This window comes from Musca domestica, unplaced genomic scaffold (genome assembly GCF_030504385.1).
Source record: "Musca domestica strain aabys unplaced genomic scaffold, Musca_domestica.polishedcontigs.V.1.1 3, whole genome shotgun sequence".
Classification (NCBI taxonomy): Eukaryota; Metazoa; Arthropoda; class Insecta; order Diptera; family Muscidae; genus Musca; species Musca domestica.
Window position 1 is genome coordinate 20235972 of NW_026712299.1, and position 23590 is coordinate 20259561.

The following is a 23590-nucleotide window of genomic DNA, read 5'->3' on the forward strand; positions in this document are numbered from 1 at the left end:
CAAGATCTGTTTTAAATATGATTTATAGCCACGAATACCTTCGGGTATCCCACCCACAAAGGGTCACAATTTTCAATACTTGTATCTGTCGGACACGTGATTTAGAAATGAGAGCAGTCTGAAGTTGCTTGCAGTTTTTTTCATCTCACCCTGTACATATATATTTATATTAAACCAAAATTATTCCGACGTAATATTGAAATATAGACCAAAACTTACGAAGTTCGAAGTTCATATGATTCCTAAAAATATAATAAATAAAATTTCCCACTTATATATATATACCGTCAGTTCTGATGATTTGATTTATTTTTTCCCTCACGCTCCTCCTCACAATACAACGACACTGCTGGCAAGAAAACAAGTGAAATGATATGAAATATTTCTCAGTTTGAAAGGTATTATTGATAATCAAAACAACAATACGAATCTCATAGGTTTTTTGCATTCAAAGGCAAACGAAAAATGACCCCCCTAAGTGATAATACTAAAAGCTCGCAATGTTTGGGAGACAACAGAGCGATAGCAACAGCAGAACAGAAGCAGCGACAGAAATAGTTTAGCTATAGAACGTTACGTATTCTGCATGGAGAAACTGTGGTGAGTTATCAACAATAGAGAAGAGTAAAGCAAACCAAACCCAACGGCCGGCAAAATATTGGGAAATGAAAATCAACAACAACAACAACAACGACAGCAGTGCTGATAACCAGAGTATCATTAATAAAATGTGCGAGCCGGCCGGCAACAACAGAATGAATACACAACGAACAATAACAAATGTATGGCCCAACAGAGATCTGGGGAGAGCAAACAAAAACAAACAAACAGACGACTGGAGAGGCCAAATAGACTAAACTCAACACTTTGAACGTCAGCTCTGCTACACACCAAACAACAGTTCACGTAGAACGTTTGACAAGTGTAGAACACACCGTGGGGCGATTTCGCTAAGTCAACAAACAATCAAAAAATAATCTATTTCCAGGCCGAAGAAAGAAAGAAAGGGAGACCGACCCAGCAGCAATAATGTCGACTTTGATCAGAAAATTGATTAGCACCAACAATGCTGCCAAACCAGTAGCGCCATACAAGTAAGTAACCAAAAAAAGTGTATTACCTTCCTTTTCTGTAACTAAGCTCCGACCGGGGCTTACGACTTGATGTATAATGTATTTATATGCAATAATGATTGTCCCGACGACAAACTGTGTGGCATTCACAGCCATGCATTAAGAAATGGGTTGAGACATGGGCTGGTCCTCATCAGTCCGTCCGTTTCGGTTTCCCTTCCCGTATGTCCGTCCCCATAGGGAAGAAACAATGTATCATCGCATATGATTGCCAATGCAATGAATGGTTCTTGGATCGACTTATGATTGGAAAAAATTGCACACATAGTTTGAAATCATTTATTTGTGCGAATACAAAAACTCAGCTGGGTGTTATGTGAAACGAGGTGGGTTGGGGAATTAGGGAAAGTGACAACGTGATTTTATCTTTTGATTTGACGAACTAAAGGAATACGAACTAATAGTACGTTTACGTTGTAAAGGGTTTAAATAGTCAATTCCACTACCTATACCTCCAATAAATCTTCAAAAAGAAAATTAACCCGGAAAGGAGGTCAAACGTAAACATGTCATAATTTTTAGACTTTTAGAAGATTTAGAAGAAGTAGGAGGATTTAGAGGCGATCCCAATAATTTATAATAATTCTTATGGGAGAGCTAAAGCCATATTTATAGTAACCATATATATGTCTCATCCGATTTAGTGTTTTAGTCCCATACATTCGTAATATTCACTCCACAGCCGTGATATTTGGTACCAGGTATTAGATGGAGCACAGGAATAGCTGTTTTAAATTTTATCGAAATCGGTTCAGATTTGGATATAGCTCCCATATATATCTTCATCCGATTTCGGGTTAAATGTGCACTAAATGGTCAATATCAGCCAAAATCACCTGAATTTTCGTACATAAGACCGAATTCAGTCTAGAAGCTAATACGTAAAATTTTAAGAAACCCGATTCAGAGATAGCTATAGTTCGTAAAATGCACGATAGAATTAGATAGATTTTGATTTTGTACCAAATATCTCATAGAGCTCAGAAATGCCCTGTATAAACCTTTTTACGAGAGCTCTACTAAATATGCATAGTGGTGTAGGGTATCATATAGTCGGCCCCGCCCGACTTTTGAGCTTTCCTTACTGGTTTTATTGGCTAAAGCGGAAGTGAAGACCTTTTAGGACGAATTAAAGAGTGTGCCTTTATAAACGAGCCCAAGGGAACTCTCTCAAAGGAGGGTTAAAGAGAAAGGGTATTTATAAATGAACCAAAAAGAGTGGATATTCTCAATTCAAAGCAGGGAGTTTCTTCAGAGCTGATCTGAAGCAAGGTACATTTTATTACGCTAACTGAAAATGGAGTGCTTTTTATCGATGAGGTGAAAAAATATCATCTATACAGGCGAACTGAAACTGGACGCCTACTCAGATGAGGAAAAGAAAGGAGGTATTTGTTGGGAGTCCTTTAGGCGATCTTGTCTTTATAGACAAGCTAAATTAGGAAATCTCATTATAGACGAACTTATGAAGGAGGGCTCTTTATAGAAGGACTGAAGCAGGGTGGCTCTTTTTAGGCGAACTGAGGCAAGGAGGCTTTTTATAGACGAGCTAAAGCATGCAGGCTCTTTTTTTTGGCAAGCTGAAGCAGAGATTCTCATTATAGGCTACTTAAAGGAGATGAGCTGAAAAAGGAAGGCTCTTTTTTGGCTAGCTGAAAAAAGGTGCTTCTTTTTTATAGCGATTTTAAGGTAGGTAGGTAAGCTCTTTATAGACAAGCTGAAGCAGGAAGGCACTTTATACGCGAGATGTGAAGGTGGAAGTCTTTTTAGATTAAACTGGAAGTATTTTTAGACGATTTGTAAAGCAGGAAGCTGTGGGACAAGGAGTCTTTTTAGAGATCTGGGAGGCAGGGAGTATTTTTAGACGAGCTGTGTAATTCGATTTGTTTAGATTATAATCTATAAATTTCGCCTAATCGTGTCTGCTGCTTACGGGTGAATTGCAATTTGGTCTATACAGACAGACCGAAATCTAGCTCTTATAGAAGATCTGGAGCAGAGATTCTAGTCAAGATCGCCTTCTTTCGAAGAATCGGTGAACGAGTTTCGCATCAGAAGCATTTTATTACAGCCGACAATATTCGGCATTTTGAAGATGCAAACCTTAAATTTTCAACCAAAATTGCTGCAGCTTGACTTTTTTTCTCTGTGGATAGAATGACTCTCTGCATAAACTATTGTATACACTTCGGTTATTTTGTATACCTCAAATATAATAGGACCCTGCGTAGGAGAGTCAAGGGGCGAAATTATTTACAGTTTTGATCGAGAATATTCCTTATGCAGATACTTGAGTACTGCTGCTTACACCATAAAATTGCATATAAATATGTATGTATACTTATTGGCATGTTCATCTGTAGAATCTATTGCTGCAATCTCCGTTCTAGGTCAATGGTCAATAAGTAGACACACTGATAATCAAACCAGACGAATGGAAATTTATAGAGCAATTAAAACCAGTAAGGAAAGCTCAAAAGTCGGGCGGGGCCGACTATATGATACCCTACACCACTATGCATATTTAGTAGAGCTCTCGTAAAAAGGTTTATACAGGGCATTTCAGAGCTCTATTAGAAATTTGGTACAAAAACAAAATCTATCCAATTCTATCGTGCATTTTACGAACTATAGCTATCTCTGAACCGGGTTTCTCCAAATTTTACGTATTAGCTTCTAGAAAAAAACACTAAATCGGATGAAACATATATATGGTTGCTATATCTATATCTGAACCGATTTTCACTAAATTTAATATACTTGCTTCTAGGCTGAATTTGGTCCGATGTACTAAAATTCAGTCCATTTGGACTTATATCGGCCATTTGGTGCACAATTAACCCGAAATCGGATGAAGATATATATGGGAGCTATATCCAAATCTGAACCGATTTCGATAAAATTACAAACAGCTATTTTTGGGCTGTATCTTATATCTGGTACCAAATATCATTCTTGTGGAGTGCATATTACGAATGTGAGAGGCTTAAACACCAAATCGGAAAAAACATATATATGGGAGCTATAGCTGTTTCTGAACCGATTTTCTCCAAATTTGTTGTATTTTCTTTAAGGCTAATCTCGGTCACATGTGCCAAAATTCGGGCCATTTGGGCTGATATTGGCCATTTGGTGAACAATTAACCCGAAATCGGATGAAGATATATATGGGAGCTATATCCAAATCTGAACCGATTTCGATAAAATTTAAAACAGCTATTTCTGTGCTCCATCTAATACCTGGTACCAAATATCACGATTGTGGAGTGCATAGTAGAAATGTGAGGGACTTAAAGATCAAATCGGATGAAAGATATATATGGGAGCTATAGCCATATCTGAACCGATTTTCTCCAAATTTGATATACTTGCTTCTAGGCCGAACTCGGTTGGGTGTGCAAAAATTCAGGTGATTTGGACTGATAGTGGACATTTGGTGCACATTTAAACCGAAATCGGATGAAAGATATATATGGGAGCTATATCCAAATCTGAACCGATTTCGATAAAATTTAAAACAGCTATTTCTGTGCTCCATCTAATACCTGGTACCAAATATCACGGTTGTGGAGTGCATAGTAAGAATGTGAGGGGCTTAAAGATCAAATCGGATGAAAGATATATATGGGAGCTATAGCCATATCTGAACCGATTTTCTCCAAATTTGATATACTTGCTTCTAGGCCGAACTCGGTTGGGTGTGCCAAAATTCAGGTGATTTGGACTGATAGTGGACATTTGGTGCACATTTAACCCGAAATCGGATGAAGATATATATGGGAGCTATATCTAAATTTGATCCGATTCTCACCAATTTCAGTAGGGTTCGTCCTTGGGCCAAAAAAATATTGTTTGGAAAATTTCATCTCAATCGGATAATAAATGCGACCTGCATTTTGTTCACAAGAATACATGGACAGACGGACGGACGGACGGACGGACGGACGGACGGACGGACAGACGGACTGACATGCATAAATCGACTCAGAAAGTGATTCTATGAAGGTTCTCAAAAGTAACTATGGGTCTATCTCGTTTCCTTCTCCATGTTACAAACAAATGCACAAAGACATAATACCCTTACCACTATGTGGTGTAGGGTATAAAAATACAAAAAATGCAATGTATTCAAAAAATAATGCATCTACGGATTTATCCCCCACTCACCATACCACACCCTATCCCCCACGTTTTGAACCCTATACCACCACTAAATAACAACACTGAACACATGTTTTATCTCTGTCGCTTTCCATGATGATATGTCATTTGTCTTACATTTGTGTGTTCCTTCGTCTTCGAATGTTGTCCCTAAAGTCAAGCTGTTGTTGCCGATCGCACCGTCTACGTCTCCGGATGTTTGGGTTTGGACAAGAAGACCATGCAATTGGTGCCGGGTGGTGCTGTTGCCCAAGCTGAAATGGCCTTGAAAAATCTAGAAGCCGTTCTGGTTGCTGCTGATTCGGGCATCGATAAAGTTATAAAGAATACCATCTTCCTAAAGGATCTCAACGATTTCGGTGCCATCAATGAAGTCTACAAAAAGGGTAAGTTCAAGTGGAAGATTTAGCTTTGTCTGCTGCTAGCAATTTGCCATTAAGCTAGGTAATCAATTTCAATATTGTTAAGGTGAGACAAACAAACACACAGGCACACATACAACACATTTTAAATAGTTTCACTTTTAATCAGTTGTTTAATCGCCAACTGGCGTAGACTATTTTTGATAGGATATTTATTGACCGAACTCGTTAATAGGGCATTACTAAAATATTCGTTATCAGTTGTTTATTAATGAGCTGTTTATATGTTTGTTTGTCAAAATAACAATTTGGATGTGTTATCAATCAACTAGCGTTAAGTAACCGAAAAGTTTGTGTTAGGTCTCTTTCGCACCCGCTTTATTTTTTATATCCCCCACCATACTATATAGTGGTATGTTAAGTTTATCATCACGTTTTTATTTCATCAAAAATAATCATTTTTCATCCATATTCTTGAAAAACTTTTTTAATGATAATAGTTTTTCCTCTGATACAAAACTGTTTAGTTAGATCCGCATTTGTATGCATTTCCATACAACGAAACCTCTCGATATTCGGTACTTTGATGTTACATTTTTAAGAGAATTTTTTGGATTTCGATACGTGAAATTCTTAACAAGTATTTATCGCTCTGGCAGAAAACTGTCTAAATATGTATTCGTTATCGTATAACTCCTAAATGACGGTACTTTCCGATATTCAGTATTTTGACGACTTATGCACTATTTTAATTGTTTAAAATTTGGAATTTAAATTTTGTAATATTTACCAATCCCTTCGTATATTCCAAAAATAAGAATACCAACGATATTCGACATATACATGATTTTAGTCAAATTATTCAGGGAAATTGCAAAAGTTCGAAAGAATAGCCAACATATACCTATACTTCCCCTTATTGGTATTTTGACGGGTTTCCCCACACTTTTTACATAGTTTTTATAAAAAATAAACTTTTGCAATATAGGATTTATGGGGGATACATTTACTAATTTAATATATATAATTTGATATATATTTTTTTGGTCTCTGAAACAATGTTTAGGGTTCGGAAACCAAGCCTCAAAAAAACTGAATTCTTTCCTAATGATGTAGGGTATCAAAATCTCAATCTCGCCGAACTTTACAGGCTTTTTACTTGTTGGTAGTAAAAAGTACAAGAAGTGTACTAAATGTGCGGTAGCAGATCTAAAGTTTTTAAATAAGGCATGCAGTCACTTCTGGTGAGAATGGATAATAAAATATGTGTTTATACAAGTCTAAAATGTACCCTACTAGAGTTTTAGTGCAGTATTAGTACGGTTTACGGAATATAGGCTGTATTAAACCAAACATCCCGGTACATCCGTCATAAAAGTTCAAAATTAAAAAAAAAAAAAAACAAGTAAAAAAGCAGCTAAGTTCAGCAGGGCCAAAATTTTTATACCACCACCATTTGGAAGAAACTTGAACATTTTTAAAAATAAATCCGTCGGAAAATACCGCTCAAATGAATATATGAGCTATACGACGACATGGTCCTGCATATGTAATTTGTGTCATAGGCTGTGGTAACTGTTCCGAACTTTATATACGAAATTTGAAACAATTCCGGTGAATAACGTCGCAAAAATCCTCAAAATACCGAATATCGGGAGGAACCGTTATCTAGGGGGTATATCATATCGTGGACCTATATATACAATTCTCTTCCAGGGGGTAATGTACTCACAAGGAACTCCTTCTGTGGATTTTAAGACATTTCCATTGAAAAATTTGGCTGAAATCTTCAAAATACTGAATATCGGAGGTACCTTAATATGTGGGCTACACGATATCGTGGACAAAACTCTTCTCCAGGGAGTGATGTACTCACAAGGAACTCCTTTTGTAGATTTTAAGACAATTCCATTGGAAAATGTGGCTAAAATTATCAAAATACCGAATATCGTTATATGAGAGATATACGATATCATGGACCTATATAGACAACTCTCTTTCGGGGGGTAAAGTACTAATTAAGAATTCCTTTTGTAGAATTTCAGACAATTCCATTGAAAAATGTGTCTTAAATCATCAAAATATCGAATATGGCTATACGATATCGTGGACCGATATAGCCCATCTTCGAACTTGACCTGCATGCATACAAAAGACAGATCTGTGCAAAATTTTAGCTTCCTATCTTAATTATTTTCGAGGCATATTGAAATAAGTCGTTCAATTTATAACTTGGCCGATATAGCTTGCAGAGTGTAATATTTAGGAAAACTAAGTTTTATAGCGAAAAAATACCATTGGTCCACTGCTTGCCGTACCTACCCCCAATGCAAATGATAAATCCCAATAAAAATCTATTAGATCTTCATTCAGTTCTGTCGGTTCACACTACTTTTGACAGTTCGTACTTTGCTATATTTGTTTTTAAATACATAAGGCATGTTCATTTATTATTGCTTACTCAAATACAAATATTTCAATTTTTTTATACCTTACAACACTATGTGTTGGGGTATTATAAGTTTGATTGGGCCGAAAATTATGTAACACCTCGAAATATTGGTTTCCCACATAGGAAAGTATATATGAATCTTCCTATCTGATGTTAATTTGTAATCACTCTACAGGTCGCAGTTATAGCTCGATCTTCACGAAATTTAGAATGGAGGTGGGGCTAGGGTCAGAATAGAACCCTATTTCTTTTGGAGATGATCGCATAATATTTAGTGGTTGAAATGGACCAAAACCTGCAAAAAATCCTCGCAATTATGGACCAATCAAAGCGGAAGTTAGCATGGGGCTAAAGCTTAGGGCTGGGCAGAAGCATTCCAATTTTGATGGTCATCGGGTAATATTTAGTGGGTGAAATAGGCTACAACGTTTGTGTTAAATAAAAATATTAAACCGCGAATATTTTTAATCACGGCAAAATCTCAAATAGACGAACAGGTCAATTCTGACCGTTACATAGAAGCCGATAGTAAGTATATCGGATTTATATAGCGAAATATATACAATGTGTATATACAAAGGAAGGGGATGTTAGTTAAAATGCTTATATCTCAAGAATGGCTGGACCGATTTTGACAAATTTTGTCAATTCTAAATGCCCTCCTGGCATAAAAGAATAATATCTAAAAAAAATCGAAGAAAAATATGCCAATAATGATGTTAACATAGATTTTGTAGTATATTGTGACATTTTTATATTTTTTCATATTTTTTATCGCATGTGACTTTTTTAATTTGACTTATAATTTTTTTTTTAATATTTTTTTCACCTTGCAACACAGGTTGGATTTATTATATAAGGATTATAAATATCGTCCGATCCTCACGAAAATTTTCACAAGGTTAGGGTTGGGCTGAGAAGGGCTAGGCCTATTGTTTTCAGATATGTCCGCAATATATTGGGGGTTGAAATGGACCAACAACTAAAAATGTTCCTGATTTTGCAGCCGTCATAAATATCACAAATAGAAACCAGAGGACACGAAATCTCGCATAAAGTTAGAGTTTAGGACAGCGGGTACAATGGACCACTAATTTTGTGTGAAAAAATACCAGCATTACTTAAAGGCGATATCCGAAATACACAAAAGGCGAACTTCTGGCTTTTTCATGCCGATTTCGTTGGCGAATATAGCCAAATATCGTAGACAAGCAAATCATATAGATGAGTCTAAATTTGGAGATACAGAGGGTCTTCTTGCTTTGGAGATGATTGCAATTATTTAGGTGTTCAAATTAACCAAAAACAGAAATGTTTTCCGATCACACAATTGAAGCCAATCGACACGCTTGTGAACAGAGTTAAGGAGGGAAGAATTCAGCATTTTGGATGATCATTGGATTATATTTAGCTGTAAAATGGACTACAACAACTAACAGCACGACAGAGTGCATAAATATTGGGCAAATGTCCCTAGACAAAATCCTAATTTCAAAAGCGAAATCTTCCAAAATGGATTTAGATCGATCTAAAGTTTCAGTTTCAGATATGCAGGAACCAACCGTTCCAACCGAATGTAGAACTTGTTTACTTCTTTCTCACAACAACCGTTCTTATCTATAAAGAAACATTTCAATAAAATCTAATTAAATGTATCTTTCTAACAATGAAACAACTTTCTTTAAATATGAAAACATATTTCTGTTTAGGCTAGTATTTTTAAAGTACTTGAGTAATATTTATAGTTATTGAATCTAATAGAAAATCTAGGAAGCCAAATGACAAAACTATTATCAATGCTCATAATCAAACTAAATAGCTTATCTCCTACCCCCTGAATCTGATAATAGCACATGTTAATTGTTATGCTCTCTCTCTCTCTCTCTTTCTCTCTCTTTACAGTTTTCAACAAAGACTTCCCTGCCCGCAGCTGTTTCCAAGTTGCCCGTCTCCCCATGGATGCCTTGGTGGAAATCGAATGCATTGCCATGACTGGTGATGTTAAGACTGTCACCTCATCGGATTGACTATATGAAACGAATAAAAACAAGAACTCGAAATTATAAAAAAAAAATATTTGTTTTGAAAAATAAATTGATTTGACTGTTGATACGTTTTAGTCGTTTTTTATTTTCCATTAGATAACATAAGTAGATTAATTCACTCAGGCCTGATATGCTTTTCTCCGTCTGACAACAAAGGGTGATAAGGTGATACGTTAATATGTAGAAGCATATCGTACAAAATGTAGATGTCATCAGTATCAATTGCTCGGTGAAAACCATTGACTATTCCATTAATGTATAAGGTGATAGTTCCCCAATTAGTACCTAGAAAATTCAGATATTTTGACGTAATCTATATAAAACAGAATAGTGGGGTAACTGACTGAGCAGACGAAGCTGCTGAAGATAGAATCTTGCAGGGTTTTTTTTAGAAAATTCGTACTAAAAGGGCACGAAAAGTACTTAAAATGTAATACTTTATATTCGACAATAGAAATGAGGTAAAAGTCCGAAATTTGGAATGAGACTCACTGATAAAATGCTGGATAGATGTACCAAAGGGTTTTTGGAAATTCGAACTTCAAGGTTACGAAAAGTCCTAAAATGGTACTAAATTTCTAAAATTGTACCATTTGGTATTATGTAAACGGATGGAGCTAAAAACTTGAAATTTGGTATGAGAATCAAGGTTTCCAACCTTGATTAACTTCATAGAAGCACTTAATGTGCGAACTGTTCTAAATTTGGAACAGTGGTGGTTTTGAAAATGCGTACTATAATTGTTCGAAAAGTACTTAATTGAAATATTAAAAGAGGTTTACACTAAGGTGGGCTATTCGAAGACGAAGTAGCGGGCACTTGCTTGTATGACATAATGTTAAACAAAGAACAAACATTAGATATATAACACAAAATTAATTTTTATACCCTACGCCAAATAGCGGCAAGGGTGTATCTGTACATTTCTTTGTAACATGGAGAAGGAAGCGAGATTTATTTGAAATTGGTGAGGATCGGTTCAAATTTAGATATAGCTCCCATATATATCTTCAACCGATTTCGGGTTAATTGTGCACTAAATGGCCAATATCAGTCCAAAGGGCCTGAATCCGATCGAAATAATTGGTTAAAATTGCTATAGCAAAAGCTCCCATCGCAATCAACTACAGCTCCCACACATATGTTTCATCCGATTTAGTGTTTAAGTCCCTTATATGAACTTCAGAAAAATTATATTTGGAAACAGATATCAGATACAGCCCAGAAATCAGATACATCCTAGTTTAGAAGCAAACACGTTAATTTTTGTTCAGATATAGCTTTAGCTCCCATATATATGTTTCATCCGATTTGGTCTTTAAGTCCATCACATTCGTAATATGCAGTCGACAACAATGATATTTGGTACCTGATATCTTATAGAGCTCGGAAATACCTTTGCCAAATTTTATCGAGATCAGCTAAGATTTGGATATAGCTCCCATATATATCCTTAATTCGACTTCACGTTTATTGTGCAAATAATATCTAATATCAGCCCAAAAGGCGTGCATTACTCGGATAGCATGGACTCTATAGCAATGTTATCTTCTTCTTCATCTATATATATAAAAATCAATTGTTGTTCGTTGGTAATGGAATCAGTTGAAAACTGCTGGACCGATTTGCATAATTTTTTGTACAAACGTTCGTCATACCCCGAGTTAGGTTTTTACAGAAAAAAATATTGACCACGCCCACTTTTACGCGCACAATTTTGATTTATCTAAAATCTTTATATTGCCAATACAAAGGAGATATCGGTTTGAAAATTATTGCACGAGATACTGTTGACTTTCAATCCCCCCTAAGTATTTATTTGGGGCTGAGGAACTGTCGTTGTCAGTACTTTTTAATCTATATATATAAAAAAAAATTGTTATAGTTACTACGCTTAAAACTTAAGAACCGCTGGTCTGATTCTAATGATTCAGAAAAAACCGGAATTTTCTCTTGGCGGAAAAGGATAAAATCCAAAAAAATCGCTTAAAAATGTGAAATTTTAACGTTTTCATTTTGACTTTTGAAATGTACAATAGTAATGTTTTATTTTGCACAATTTTTTTTCATGAACATTTGTAGTGTTTTTTTTTTTTTAATTTGAATTCTAATATGATGTGTAGTCTATTTGAGGATTTAAAAGCGGCGATGGACAAAAGTTTGGTCACAACAAAGTTAAAGGATAATTACTTTTTCAAAATCGCTAAAAAATAATAATCAAAAAAGCCTACCTCATTGCAAAAATTCTAAGATCGGGAAAAAATCGAGAAAAAAAATTTCAGTGGAATCGAATTTAAAGTTATTCTACATACTATTGATAAACTCAGCGAACAAGCTAAATTTTTTTTTCAATTGGTTTTTCTTTTTGCGATTCCGTGTAAAATGACGATCTTTCATGTCTAAAATTGGCATCTAACTTTCAACTCCAGGACCTACATTGTGCTTCAGCTGGAAGAAGCCAACATACAGGGTTGCCCATATTGGACGGACCCATGACTCTTTGGGCCCATTCCAATCGGCGAGGCTTGTCCGCAGGCAACATTCTTTGCGTCATTTGAATTTTGTACGGGAACAAATGCAAATCAATGCGAATAATCCGTTGTAAAGTGGACCGAGCCATGCCCAACTGCTGAGAACGGCGTTTTTGGAATGTTCTTGGGGACCTCTCAATACTGGCTCGTACGGCAGCGATATTCTCGGTCGATCGCCTTGGTCGACTTTTATATGGCCTCTTCGGATTAGAAAGAGCCTTACCAGTCGAAAATCTTTCGTATAAACGCTTAATGGTGTTCTTAGAAGGCGCACTTCTCACATTTTTTAATGTTTTAAAAGCACTATTTCGCGTGGCGTGTATTGGTTCATGGTAAAAATCTGCTTGGACTGACGCTTCAAACGCAGTATGTCATTAAGCGATGTGACATCTCTGTCAAAAGTTTTGGCGTTGCCACATGGGTCCGTCGAATATGGACAACCCTGTATTTAAACAAACAAAATTGACCGACAAAGCGTTATGGGCTTATTTACTTCTTTCATATGACATTCATCCCTCCAATAAGAACTCAAAATGCAAAATTCATTGGGACTGCAATCAGTGAAAACCCGAATACAAAGGGCGCAAAATAGTAAAACGAATTAGGCATTTAGTAGGAAAAGAATTTCTATTCTTTCAGAAATTCTTCCCAAAATTTCAAGATACCTTGAATCACTTTTGCAAGTTAAGATATGGACCATATCCTCCGATTTCAAGTATATTTTACATTGTAAATATATTTTTAATACTAATTTCAGCAAATGTTGCCAATTTGCGAATAAACCATTCTTGCAAAAAGCGATCACGGTTTGATATAACCACCATATTATTTAAGCTATTTTCGGGGTCTTGGCCATTTTTTCCCATTTTTTTTTTTTTTGGCCCTTATTTGGCATCCTGGTTTCCGAGGGGGTAATAACATAAAATTTTTAATTTTCGGAGCAGGGTCTTGACCACATTCATTAATTGATTTGAATAAAAAAATTATTTAGGCTGCCCTGTGGTAGAGAACCATCTTATAGATAATTGTCCACATAGGCATTTAATTAAGTGTAGTCCCCACATTAGTGCACTCTAAAGTACACTTTTGCAACCAATGTGTGGTCAGAAAAGAAAATTTTTTATTCTATTGAATTTGTTACCCCCAAGAGAATATTGGTTGGTAACGTTGATTTGGGATGTACGTCTATATGAAATAAATTATAATAAAATAAAATATAATAAATTATAATAAAAATAATAAAAATTGTGCAGCTACATAAGTCAGATATGTGATTTATTGTGCTTTAAAAAATATGCATTATAGACTAAAAGTACGGGGCGGCAAAGAGGACCGGGCCAGCTAGTTTTGTATAAAAGATAAAAATGTCTCCTTCAAATTTAGTAAAAATCGATTCAGAATTGAATATGTCTCCCAATTAGTTGCCTCTGAAACCAAATTATAAGTGATCCAAACAAAATGTTGATTGGTGATCCAAACAAATGTATGATCTACTTCAAATAAATTCTTTTGTTACGGGAGCTCTACTAAATATTCATAGTGGTGTAGTGTATTATGTAGTCGACCCCGCCCGACTTTTGACTATTCCTTTCTGGTTTTCCCTAATTTTTTTTTAATTTTTTTTTTAAATTTTTAAATTAAAGTTTTAATTAAATTTTTTTGCTTACTTTGCGGTGTAAATTTTTAATATCCCGATAAACCGGTCTTCTACTTTCCGCTTTAGTTTTATAATTTAATTAGTTTTTCCTGTTATTATCATTAACATTTATTAATATTTACTTACCAAACGAAATCATTATTACTGGCATTTCGTTTTAAATTTCATATTTTCTCATACCTTTGGAATGTTTACTTCAATGGCAAATAAAAATTACAATCATTTTCCCCATTTTAATAATGAGGACAAACAAATAAATTAACGTTGAAATCACCCACATTTTCTTTATCTGTCTCGAGGGAAAGCCAAAATTAGCCTTATTACGAACATTAGCGTTTCTTTTTTATAATCCAGTCGAACAAGGAAAAACCTACAAACAATGATTTCCTAGGTTTGCACCTGAATTTAATAACAAGAGTTCCAACTTGACTGGTAACAGACCGACCGACCGGCCGACAAGCGACCAATCAACCTGTTGTTCAAATCAACTGAATGAAGGAGAAATTCCACTCAACAAAATGGGGGCGAACCACCAACATCAACAGCCGGTGAAAAGCAAATAAGAAAAAGGTTGAAAACGACAAGAAAGGCTTTCGTATGCCCTACATCAGGCGACAAGAAAAACTTGTATATGCCCTACATTACTTATCCTAATAAGAAACGAAATTATGACGCAAGGATGGACAACATCAGCATTCTTTAATATAGTGATCCAGAAAGGTTTTCATGTTGTCATGAAATTTGTTTGAAAAATAAATGTTACAAATATAATAACAAACTTTCAATACATATTTTTATGTTGGTGGCGTTGTTTAGCTTGAAACATTGTAATATTATCGCCATTTGTGTTGTGAAAACAATTGTCTGACCTGTCCAAGAGAATTTTTTTCAACAAAACAAATTCAAAGTTGCAAAGTGTTTTCTTGGAAATACATAGAAGCAGAGAATGAGAATTTGGTAAATGACAAAGTAAAAAGTGAAAATTATAGGGTTCATTCAAGTCAAATCTCTAACTCAGTACAAAATTACGCGACGATCAGTCAATTAAACTGCAGAATATGAAAGTACAGCTGAAAAGAGAACACATAAGTAACACTGTTTTAATAGATAAAATCGCAAAGTAATCCAAATGGAGAGTGTAAAAACCCCCTTCATTTTTGGCCCATTTCCGGCGAAGCGTTTGCTTGAGGTGATCGACACTTTGGTATTTTAAAGTGCCAACCTTACTTTCCAAAATAATCCAGACACAATAGTCCAACGGATTGGTATCCGACGCATTCTTGGCGCATTCTTGGGTGGCGCGTGCTGAGTGCGATGGTGCTGAGTCCTGTTGGAATGTCCAAGGTCTGTGGCCAAAATGTTTGAATGCCCAAGGCTTTCCTACACCCTCCAGAATATTTTTGCGATAATATTCGGCATTTATTCTGATGCCACGGTCGATTAATGAGAGCGGAGAGCAACCATCGGCTGTTAAGGCGGCCTACACCATAACCATGACCGGCGCTTGGGTTCTGGTGGCCAACCGAAGGTGCATATTTTCAGCTGACCTCTTTGGCAAGTGAACACAATCATTTTGTTTGTTTACAAACTGCTGGACTACGAATGTTTTCTCATTGGAGAAAACCAAATTCGGCAGTTCACCACTTTCGGCCAAGCGAAACAACTCTTTAGCTCTTTTGAGTCTATTTATACCCTACACCACAAGGTGGTCCGGGTATTATGTCTTTGTGCATTTGTTTGTAATAGGCAAAAGGAAACGAGATAGACCCATAGTTCCTTTTGATGATCTGCATAGAATCATATTCTGAGTCGATTTATGCATGTCCGTCCATCCGTCCGTCCGTCTGTCCGTATGTCCATGTATTTTTGTAAACAAAGTACAGTTCGCATTTATTGACCTATCCAGATGAAATTTTGCACATATCATTTGTTTGGTCCAAAAGACGAATTGGAGATAATCGGCCAAAATTTAGATATAGCTCCCATATATATCTTCGTCCGATTTGCCCTTTTTTGTGCACCAAACGTCTAATATTTGCCCAAATAGTATGAAATTTTGCACATACAACCAAATTCGGCCTGAAAATAAGTATGCAAAATTTGATCGAAATCGGTTCACCAAACGGGCAATGCAAGTCCGAATTTGAAAGATACAAATGCTTCGGCATATTTAGTCCTTTGAATTTTAAATTATAATTATAATCATAGGGTGTATGATTGAATTCTCCCATAAAAACTTTTAGTTGTTATGTGGAGCTCAACTAAATTAGCAAAGTGGTGTAGGGTATCATAAAATCGGCCCTGCCCGACTTTAGGACTTAGGACTTTCTTTACTGGTTTCTTTCTGTTGCGGTGTAAGCTCATTTTTCGATATTTGCCGAATTGAATATTGCGATACGTTCAGCTCACGAGCTCTTTTTTCGGCCACTGCGACGCGGGTTTCAATCAAGTCGCTTCTTTACTTTTCGATCCATTTCTGCTGATGTTGCTGTGTTTTCCGCCCACTTCCTTGACGTCGGGCTACGCTACCAGTACCACGGTAACGGGCGATGGTACGAGACACAAAAGATTCATTCTCATTTAAATGCTGGAGTGCTCTAACGATAGCCATTTGTGGTTTTCCAGCCAAATATAAAGAAATCACACTATCACGCTTTAATTCCATCACGAAAAACTTTTTTCTGGAAAATTCTCACCAAAATGCTTTTGTACGCTTGTAAACAGTGTAATGAGCTGTCACTGGAATAATTTTAACAGCTGTCGGACGAGTGGCTTAGAAATGACAGCAGTCTGAAGTTGGTTGGACTTTTTTCATCTTACCCTGTATTAGTTCCCTCTGGAACCAAATTATAATTGCTTCAAAACCATGATAAGCACTCAAATAAGGTTAATAGATAAATATCCAATTATATATGAATATCTAATATAAACTTTTTTTGTTACGGGAGCTTTACTAAACATGCATAGTGGTGCAGGGTTTGATATAGTTGGCCCCGCACGATTTTGGTCTTTCCTTACTGGTTTAGTTTTTTTTTTTTTTTTTTTGACAAATTTGGTAATAATACGTTCAGATATAGCTACAGCTCCCATAAATATCCAATTTGATATTTAAGGCCTCCCAGGCTGCTCGGCACAAAAATTTACCAAATTTTTCTGAGATCAGTTCAGATTTAGATATTGCCTTCATATATATTTTCGATAAATTTCAAGTTTTTTGTGTATCAAATGTGTAATTATAGGCCAAATTGAATAGATTTTGGTGAACATTGGTTAAAATATAGCTATAGTTCGCATATGATTCTAAAAATGCATCTACCAAATTTTATTGAGATCGGTTCAAACCTCCTTCATAAAGGATCACCATTTTGAATAATAAAAACTCATGTCAAAATATATTTAAATAAAGGGACATTGGTTAAGGCTACACCTACTGATACTTTCTAACTTGTTATACCCTCCACCATACTATGGAGGGTATATTAATTTTGTCATTCCGTTTGTAACTCCTCGAAATACTCATGTCAGACCCAACAAAGTAAATATATTCTTGATCAGCGTAAAATTCTAACACGATTTAGCCATGTCCGCCTGTCTGTCTGTCCGTTGTAATCTTGCTATCGTTCGAACAAATTGAGATAGAAGGCTAAAACTTTGAACACATGTTTATTTTGCCAGTAGGCAGGTTAAGTTCGTAAATGGGCCATGTAGGTCTAAGTTATCATATAGCCCCCATATAACGGTACCTCCCGATATTCGGTATTTTGATGATTTTAGCGACATTATTCACCGGAATTGTTTCGAATTTGGCATTTGAGGTTCGTAACAGATACAGCAGCATAAAATAGAAAATGAGCCATGTAGGTCCACGTCTTCATATAGCCCCCATATACCGTACCCCCGATATTCGCTATTTTGATGATTTTAGCGACATTATTTACCGGAATTGTTCCAAATTTGGTATTTGAAGTTCGTAATAGGTACAGCAGCATAAAATAGAAAATGAGCCATGTAGGTCCACGTCTTCATATAGCCCCCATATACCGTACCCCCGATATTCGCTATTTTGATGATTTTAGCGACATTATTTACCGGAATTGTTTCAAATTTCGCATGTGAAGTTCGTAATAGATACTTCATCCCATGACAGAAAATTGTCCGTGCAGGTCCACGTCTCCATATAGCCCCATATAACAGTACCTCCCGATATTCGGTATTTTGATGATATTAAATTTTGTAATAACTTATGACAAAAGTTGCCTATGCAGATCCACGTCGTCGTATAGGCTTTCGGTATTTATAAGATTTTAACAGAATTTTTAACGGATTTTATTCTTATTTTTTTGGAAATTGCCAAATTTGTGCCAAATGGTGGAGGGTATTAAAAGTTCGGCCCGGCCGAACTTACAGTTTTTTACTTGTTTTTTAATAAAATGAATAAATAAAATTAGATAATTAAAAGGAATAAATTGCGTAACAGTCTTTATGTGTATCTCTTCTCATATAAGAAGAAATAAACAATTTCATACTCTTGATGCCCATATCCAATCTTATTGTAAAGTAAGCCTATTTTTATACCACCCTCTTAAAATTCCACAATAACCCTTTGCGTCTCGACGAGCCCAGTTGGTTAAATCTGCAATTGTCTATTGCCATGTCATTGTAATTATCCGATTATTTCTATTGCAAGTTGTTGACGTTGTTTTTATTGTAGTTGTCTTTTTTGTATCAAAGCAAATCCACCCCCATCAAGCCAAAGGAATTTCTCAAGATTTTCTCATGATAAGAAAATCTTAGCCTTAGTAAATTATTCAGCGAAAGCTGGCTGGTGTTCTCCAGCCATGTTTCTGCTGTTATTGTTGTTGAAATGGGGGAAGGTCGCAAATGTCCATCACAACAATTGTTTGGAAAGGGTATCTCAAGACAACAAATGGAAGACGGATTATTAGGTTTATTAGATTTACAAACTTCAAATGCGAAAAAAATCGTGTACCATTATTTTTCTTGTCACACAGATTTTTTTTTTAATTTTTTGTGACGAGATGAGGAAGGAAAAGATGAGAAGTCTATTCTTTGTTTGTAGATATTTGAAAAAAAAAACTGAATTGAAGTATAAGTTATTCAATAGTTGGAAAAATATGAAATCCTAAAAAATCGGTGGAGGCTAATTAATACAATATGCATAGAGGGAATAAACACAAAAATATTGCAAATAAATCTTTGTAGACTGTTTAAGTTTTTAATATACATCCTGAATTCCTCGATTCGTTATCAAAACCTTCAAAATCCTGAAATCGGGTGAAGAACATATTTAGGGTTATACAAACAGAATTGGTTAGAATTTTCCAGAAAAAAGTTATTTGTGATGGAATTTAAGCGTGATAGTGTGATTTCTTTATATTTGGCTCGTTACCGTGGTCAAGGAAGTGGACGGAAGAAAACAGCAACATCAACAGAAATGGTTCAAAAATTAAAGAAGCGACTTGATCGGAACCCGCGTCGAAGTGGCCGAAAAATGGCTCGTGAGCTGAACATATCGCAATATTCCATTCGGCAAATATTGAAAATGAGCTCGGGGTAAAGCCATTGAAATTTCAAAAAGCGCAAGAACTTACACCGCCACAGAAAGAAAATAGACTCAAAAGAGCTAAAGAGTTGCTACACTTGGCCGAAAGTGGTGAACTGCCGAATTTAGTTTTCTCCGATGAGAAAACATTCGTTGTCCACAAACAAAATGATTGTGTTTACTTGCCAAAGAGGTAAGCTGAAAATGTGCACCTTCTGTTGGCCACCAGAACTCAAGCGCCGGCCATGGTTATGGTAAGGGCCGCCTTAACAGCCGATGGTCGCTCTCCGCTCGCATTAATCGACCGTGGCATCAGAATAAACTCCGAATATTATCACGAAAATAATCTGGAGGGTGTATTAAAGCCTTGGGCACGCAAACCTTGGGCATTTCAACAGGTCTCAGCACCACCGCACTCAGCACGTGCAAACCAACAATGGATAAAAATGATGGCCACCAAAATCTCAGGATACCAATCCGGTGGACTATTGTGTCTGGAGTATTTTGGAAACCAAAGTGTCGATCACCTCAAGCAAGCGCTTCGCCGGGAATTGGCCAAAACGCGGCAGAGCAACATTCGGGCTCCGTGTGCGGGTTTCATTGGCCGTTTGAAGGCCCTAATTCGTGCCAAAGGTGATCAATTCGAACAAATCTAAACTTATTCTAAAATTTGAGGGTTTTCCGATATTTTTTGCTTTCGTTCAATACAATTAAAAAAAAACAATGTAACAAGTTAAAAAGCAGAAAGTTCGGCCGGGCTGAACCTTTAATACCCTCCACCACTTGCACAGACAATTTTCTATCTTAGACTGTAGTATTCATTACGAACTTCAAATACCAATTTTGAAACCATTCCGGTGAATAATGTCGCTTAAATTATCAAAATACCCAATATAGGGAGGTACCGTTATACAGGGGCTATACGAAGACGGGTGTAGTTTTCAATTTGAACTTTAAATACCAAATTTTAAATTATTTCCGGGAAAAATGTCGCTAAAATCATCAAAATACCGAATATCGGGAGGTACCGTTATATGGGGGCTATATGAAAACGTGGACCTACAAGGCCCATTCGCGAACTTAACCTGCTTACTGGAAAAATAAACATGTGTGCAAAATTTTATCCATCTATCTCAATTCATTCGAAAGATAGCGTGATAACTACAGACAGACAGACGGACATCGCTAAATCGACTTAGAATTTTACGCTATATATATATGTATATATATATATATATAGTATGGTAGGGGGTATAAAAATGATTTTCTGCAAATACTTATTCTAGACTGAATTCGGTTGGATGTGCTATATCTAAATCTGAAAGGATTATCACAAATTTCAATTGAGTTCGACCTTAGGCCAAACAAATATCGGTTGGAAAATTTTATCTCAATCGAATAATAAATGCGACCTGCATTTTGTTCACAAAAAACATGGACAGGCGGACGGACTGACATGCATTAATCGACTCGGAAAGTGATTCTATAATGATACTCAAAAGTAAATATGGGTCTATCTCGCTTCCTTTTCCTCGTTACAAACGAATGCACCAAAAACAAAAAAAAAACAAAAACTCTAAGAAGACGTGAACCGATTGAACTTGAAATAGCTCCATTAAAAAAATTAGTTAAAACTAATACCTAATTTAGGAGTATACCGCTTTATACGGTCTATATAGTTGACAAGTATAGGGTATCTTCGTTATCACTTCTAATTAATATTTCCGGACTCTGTATTTACTTGGATTATCATTTCCTACCAAATATGAAAAACTATTATCACTGATATAATGCATTCTATAACAACAACGACGCTTCTTGATAGAAACACAACTATATTTTTTAAATCTTAACAGAAAATATATTTATTCGAAATTTAAAAAAAAAAACCAATACATTTTTTATTAAACTACAAATAATTGTGGTTTGTGAACATCAAAGACTTTTATTCCGCTAACGACATCGAAAAAAGGCTTCTAATAAATGAATACCATTTACAAAACCTGAACACAAAATGATTTTTTCACAACTTTATTCCTACTTATTTCCGAAGATATAGTGGTCTCATTAAGGTTACAAACTGCTACCGATAACATGGCCAAATGGCAGCAGAAAGCCCCAAGTACAACAACAAAACAAAGCAATTGAATTTCTAATAAAATTTTTGATTTATACAAAGCAATTCATTGGTAAAAAACACAAGAAAAAACTGACTTTGATATCTTCATTTTGGTGGTTTGAAATTTGACTAGTTTATGGAATGTGATATTGTGGTGATGGCGTTTCTGATGACGTTATGCCGCACACGTGCAATAAGCTTTTGGGCAATGACAATGATCAATACGATAAGTGGGGAGAGTAAAAATGTATGGAAGATATATGTGCATATATGGATTCGCTGTGTTGTTGCAACTATTCAAAAAAAAAAAAAAACAGTAAGGAAAGTCCTAAAGTCGGGCGGGGCCGACCTTATGATACCCTACACCACTTTGCCAATTTAGTAGAGCAAAGAGGAGAATTTAATCATACACGCTATGATTATAATTATTACTTAAAGTTCAAAGGACTAAATATGCCGAAGCATTTGTAACTTTTAAATTCGGACTTGTATTGCCCATTTGGAGCAAAAATAATTTGAAATCGGATAAATACATATATATGGGAGCTATATCTAAATCTGAACCGATCTCGATAAAATTTGGCAAAGATATTTCTGAGCTGTATTTGATATATTTCCCAGAATATCGTTGTTACGGAGTGCATATTACGGCTGTGGGTAACAAATTCAACAAATCGGATGAACAATATATATGGCAGCTATAGCTATATCTGAAGCGATCTTCACCAAATTTGGCATAGTACCTTCTAGACTCAATTCGGTCATATGTGCCAAATTTCATCCTATTTGGACAAATATTAGACGTTTGGTGCACAATAAAATTTGAATCGGACGAAGTTATATATGGGAGCTATATCAAAGGTATTTCTGAGCTGTATTTGATATATGTCCCCAAATATTGTTATTACAGAGTGCATATTACGGCTGCGGAGGACAAAAATAACAAATCGGATGAACAATATATATAGGAGCTATAGCTCTATCTGAATCGATTTCGATCAAATTTGGCATACTTATTTTCAGGCCTAATTTGGTTGTATGTGCAAAATTCCACACTATTCGGGCTGATACTACACGTTTGGTGCACAATAAAATGCAAATCGGACGAAGATTTATGGGAGCTATATCTAAATTTTTACCGATTATCTCCAATTTCAATAGGGTTCGTCCTTGGGCCAAAAAAATGTTGTTTGGAAAATTTCATCTCAATCGGATAATTAATGCGACCTGCATTTTGTTCACAAGAATACATGGACAGACGGGCGGACGGACAGACGGACGGACAGACGGACTGACATGCATAAATCAACTCAGAAAGTGATTCTATGAAGATCCTCAAAAGTAACTATGGGTCTATCTCGCTTCCTTTCTCCATGTTACAAACAAATGCACAAAGACATAATACCCTAACCACTATGTTGTGTAGGGTATAATTAAATCAATATGGAATCGAACGGAACCGAAGAAAATGATGTTAACACCACCAAAAATACTTGAAATCGGATGGTACCGCTGTATGGGGCCCACAACAAACCTTGAACCTACTTTCCTTTTCAACTCATAAAGC

General features: G+C 35.8%; 1 protein-coding gene across 1 annotated transcript; it reads left to right on the plus strand.

Annotated features, from left to right (window-relative positions):
- The first annotated feature begins 880 nt into the window (after positions 1-880).
- LOC101892178 (rutC family protein UK114) lies at positions 881-10220 on the plus strand. Its single transcript, XM_005187072.4, has 3 exons — positions 881-1094; positions 5451-5680; positions 10011-10220. Exons 1-3 carry the CDS (start codon positions 1030-1032, stop codon positions 10133-10135), a joined length of 420 nt encoding a protein of 139 aa, XP_005187129.1. The 5' UTR covers positions 881-1029; the 3' UTR covers positions 10136-10220.
- Positions 10221-23590: the final 13370 nt, after the last annotated feature.

Bases quoted from the DNA above. Each gene is read 5' to 3' on its own strand.
- LOC101892178 (XM_005187072.4), top strand. From the start codon at position 1,030: ATGTCGACTTTGATCAGAAAATTGATTAGCACCAACAATGCTGCCAAA. The intron at 1,095-5,450 runs GTAAGTAACCAA...TTGTCCCTAAAG, and splicing joins AAACCAGTAGCGCCATACAA to TCAAGCTGTTGTTGCCGATC. The intron at 5,681-10,010 runs GTAAGTTCAAGT...CTCTCTTTACAG, and splicing joins CAATGAAGTCTACAAAAAGG to TTTTCAACAAAGACTTCCCT.